Source organism: Arachis ipaensis, chromosome B2 (genome assembly GCF_059453495.1).
Source record: "Arachis ipaensis isolate K30076 ecotype BB chromosome B2, ASM5945349v1, whole genome shotgun sequence".
Lineage (NCBI taxonomy): Eukaryota > Viridiplantae > Streptophyta > Magnoliopsida > Fabales > Fabaceae > Arachis > Arachis ipaensis.
In genome coordinates this window covers 9,015,503-9,018,393 of record NC_142437.1, presented here as the reverse complement: position 1 = coordinate 9,018,393, position 2,891 = coordinate 9,015,503, and the positions used below count along the sequence as shown (strand labels likewise).

Below are 2,891 nucleotides of genomic sequence, written 5' to 3'. Positions count from 1 at the left end.
ATTTTAATATAAATTTTTAATTCTAAATTATTTAGCTCTTTAAAAATATAATTGTAGTACGTATATATTAAAATTAATCATTAAAATTAGTTACTAATATAAAATACATATTAGAATATAAATATACGTTCAAATAAATTAAATTATAATTATATAAATACATTGATACTGATTTTAGTAATTAATTGTAATGTATAAACAGTATTTTTTTTTTATACCAAACGTGATACATATTCCTAAAACATTCGATGTGAGGACTCATTCAGCGTCACATATTACAAAACCATCTTGACTCATCACTCTTGAGCATCGTCACACAATTATGGAGAAGAAAAATCCATGCATAGTGATGGTTCCTTCCCCTGGTCTGAGCCATTTGATTCCACTTGTTGAGTTTGCAAAGATTCTTATTCATGACGATGAAGAGTTGCATGTGAAGTTGATGATTCCAACACTTGGTCCTCCTTCTTCTTCCATGAACTCCATCCTCAACAAAAACTCTCTCCCACCAAACATAACCTTCACTCTTCTTCCCCAAGTCAACGTTGAAGACCTCATCATCACTGATGAGGATCCTCCACCTGCAACTCAGATGCAACAAACAGTGAAACATTCTCTTCCTTTCCTCCATCAAGAACTAACATCACTCACTTCCACCAATCACAACATCCTTGCAATTCTCTTCAGCCTCTTCTCAACCGATGTTCTTGATCTTGCCAAGGAATTCAATCTCTTGTCCTATGTTTTCTTTGCCTCTGGAGCTTTATTTCTATCATTCTGTCTTCATCTTCCACACCTTAATGATCAACAACAACAACATGAACATGAACATGAACATGAAGAGTCCTTGTTGTTCCACCACCAGTTAACAGAAAAAACTACTGTTCATGTTCCAGGTTGTCCTGTGCCGTTTCAGGTCCATGATATTCCACAACGAGCTCTCTCTCAAAGATCAACCCAAGCCCACAAATCATTTCTTGGTGTTTGCAGAAAGTGCTCACTGGTTGATGGTGTTTTAGTCAACACTTTCACAGATTTAGAAGCTGATTTAATAAGAGCCATAGAAGAACAAGCCAAAAATAGAGAAAATACTAATAGCCCTTTTGTTTACCCTATTGGACCAATCATTCAGAGTGCCACCAGCAATCAGGTTCATAGAAAATTTTTAAAATATTAAGAGATAAAAAGTATAGTTTATCTTTAATATTTAAGTATATTTATCTCTGTTATTTAAGTATATTTTGTATTTAAGGTATCTGAATATTCAGAGTTTATGATGAATTCTAATACAGGTAAACAGGTTAGAGTGTTTAAGATGGTTGGATAATCAACCACCAAGATCAGTGTTGTATATCTCTTTTGGAAGTGGTGGAACACTTTCTCAAGAGCAACTCAATGAGATTGCATTTGGATTGGAACTGAGTGGACACAAGTTCTTGTGGGTTGTGAGAGATCCTAGCAACTTTGGTGGTTCTGCATATCTTAATCAACAAAAGGAGGATCCTTTACGCTATTTACCATCAGGTTTTGTGGAGAGAACCAAAGAACAAGGCCTAGTGGTTCCATCGTGGGCCCCACAAGTTGAGATCCTTGGTCATGGATCCACCGGTGGGTTCTTGAGTCATTGTGGTTGGAACTCAACGCTTGAGAGCATTGTCCATGGTGTTCCCATGATTGCATGGCCATTGTTTGCTGAGCAGAGAATGAATGCAGTGTTGCTCAAAGAGGTGCTTAAAGTGGCACTCATGCCAGAGAAGGTTGTTGATAATGATGAAGATGGGATAGTGAAAAGAGAGGAAATTGCAGGAGTTATAAAGAAAATGATGGAGGAGAATGAAGAAGGTTTGGAAATTAGAAAGAGAATCAAACACTTGAGTGATGCTGCTGCTGCTGCACTCACCCAAAATGGTTCCTCTCATAAGGCATTGTCTACTCTTACAAAGAAATGGAAATGTAGCATTTGAAATTTTTTTTTTTTTTGAAGTGACAATTTTAATAAGGTGGAAACTCAAATATCGAGAATATATTGAATTATTTAATAGTTTTTAATAAAATTATGTTTGTGTGAAAAATTTAATTAAAAATAATTTAATTAAATATATTAAATTATCTAATAATTTTATTTATTATTTTTACTTGAATTTAATATTTATTTCATGTAAGTAGTGAATTTTTTTATTTTTACCGAAATAAATGACAGCTTTATAACGCTCAATTCTGCAATTTTTGGTCTTATTATATATAGGATCATGATCTTATTAAGCCTTGTTGACATGCATTGTACTTTTAATAATAGAAAAGTATTAAGGGCAACAATTTTTATAATTTATAACTATCAATTAATTATTATTAATATTTTTAATGATATAAAATTATATTTAACAATTTAAGATTACTTATTTTTTTACTAGTTAAATATTGATCAAAATTTAATAATTAATAAAAACTGCTGACCTATACACTTTCTTCTAATGATATAATGGGCTGTGGAAAAGCTACTATATGTTATGCTGCTGGTGGTAACGTATTTGACTTAGTGCGTGATTAATGTTTGATTATACTCAACGATATATTCAATTAAATTTTTGAAACACTACTATAACACTGATATAAATATAGGATACATGACATGACAATGGGGACACAATATTTTAGAAGTATCAAAATTATTCTAAAAAAAAAAAAGTGATATCAACTACTATAACACCGATATAAATATAGGATATATAGATTTTTTTTAAATATTTTAAAATTTATTTATCTAAATAAAATAATATATCTGACTAAAATAAAAATTTATATATCTTATTTTTATAAAGTTTAAAATCTCAACATAATAAACTCTTTTTTGAAAAAATATTCGATACAAAATTTTTTTAAAGCATATTTAT

General features: G+C 30.9%; 1 protein-coding gene across 1 annotated transcript; it reads left to right on the top strand.

Annotated features, from left to right (window-relative positions):
- The first annotated feature begins 238 nt into the window (after positions 1-238).
- On the top strand, positions 239-2,054 carry LOC107626760 (hydroquinone glucosyltransferase). Its single transcript, XM_021116819.2, has 2 exons — positions 239-1,150; positions 1,293-2,054. Exons 1-2 carry the CDS (start codon positions 323-325, stop codon positions 1,962-1,964), a joined length of 1,500 nt encoding a protein of 499 aa, XP_020972478.2. The 5' UTR covers positions 239-322; the 3' UTR covers positions 1,965-2,054.
- Positions 2,055-2,891: the final 837 nt, after the last annotated feature.

Excerpts from the sequence above, each read along its gene's own strand:
- LOC107626760 (XM_021116819.2), top strand. The coding sequence starts at position 323 with ATGGAGAAGAAAAATCCATGCATAGTGATGGTTCCTTCCCCTGGTCTG. Across the intron at positions 1,151-1,292 it reads AGAGTGCCACCAGCAATCAG|GTAAACAGGTTAGAGTGTTT; the intron begins GTTCATAGAAAA and ends ATTCTAATACAG.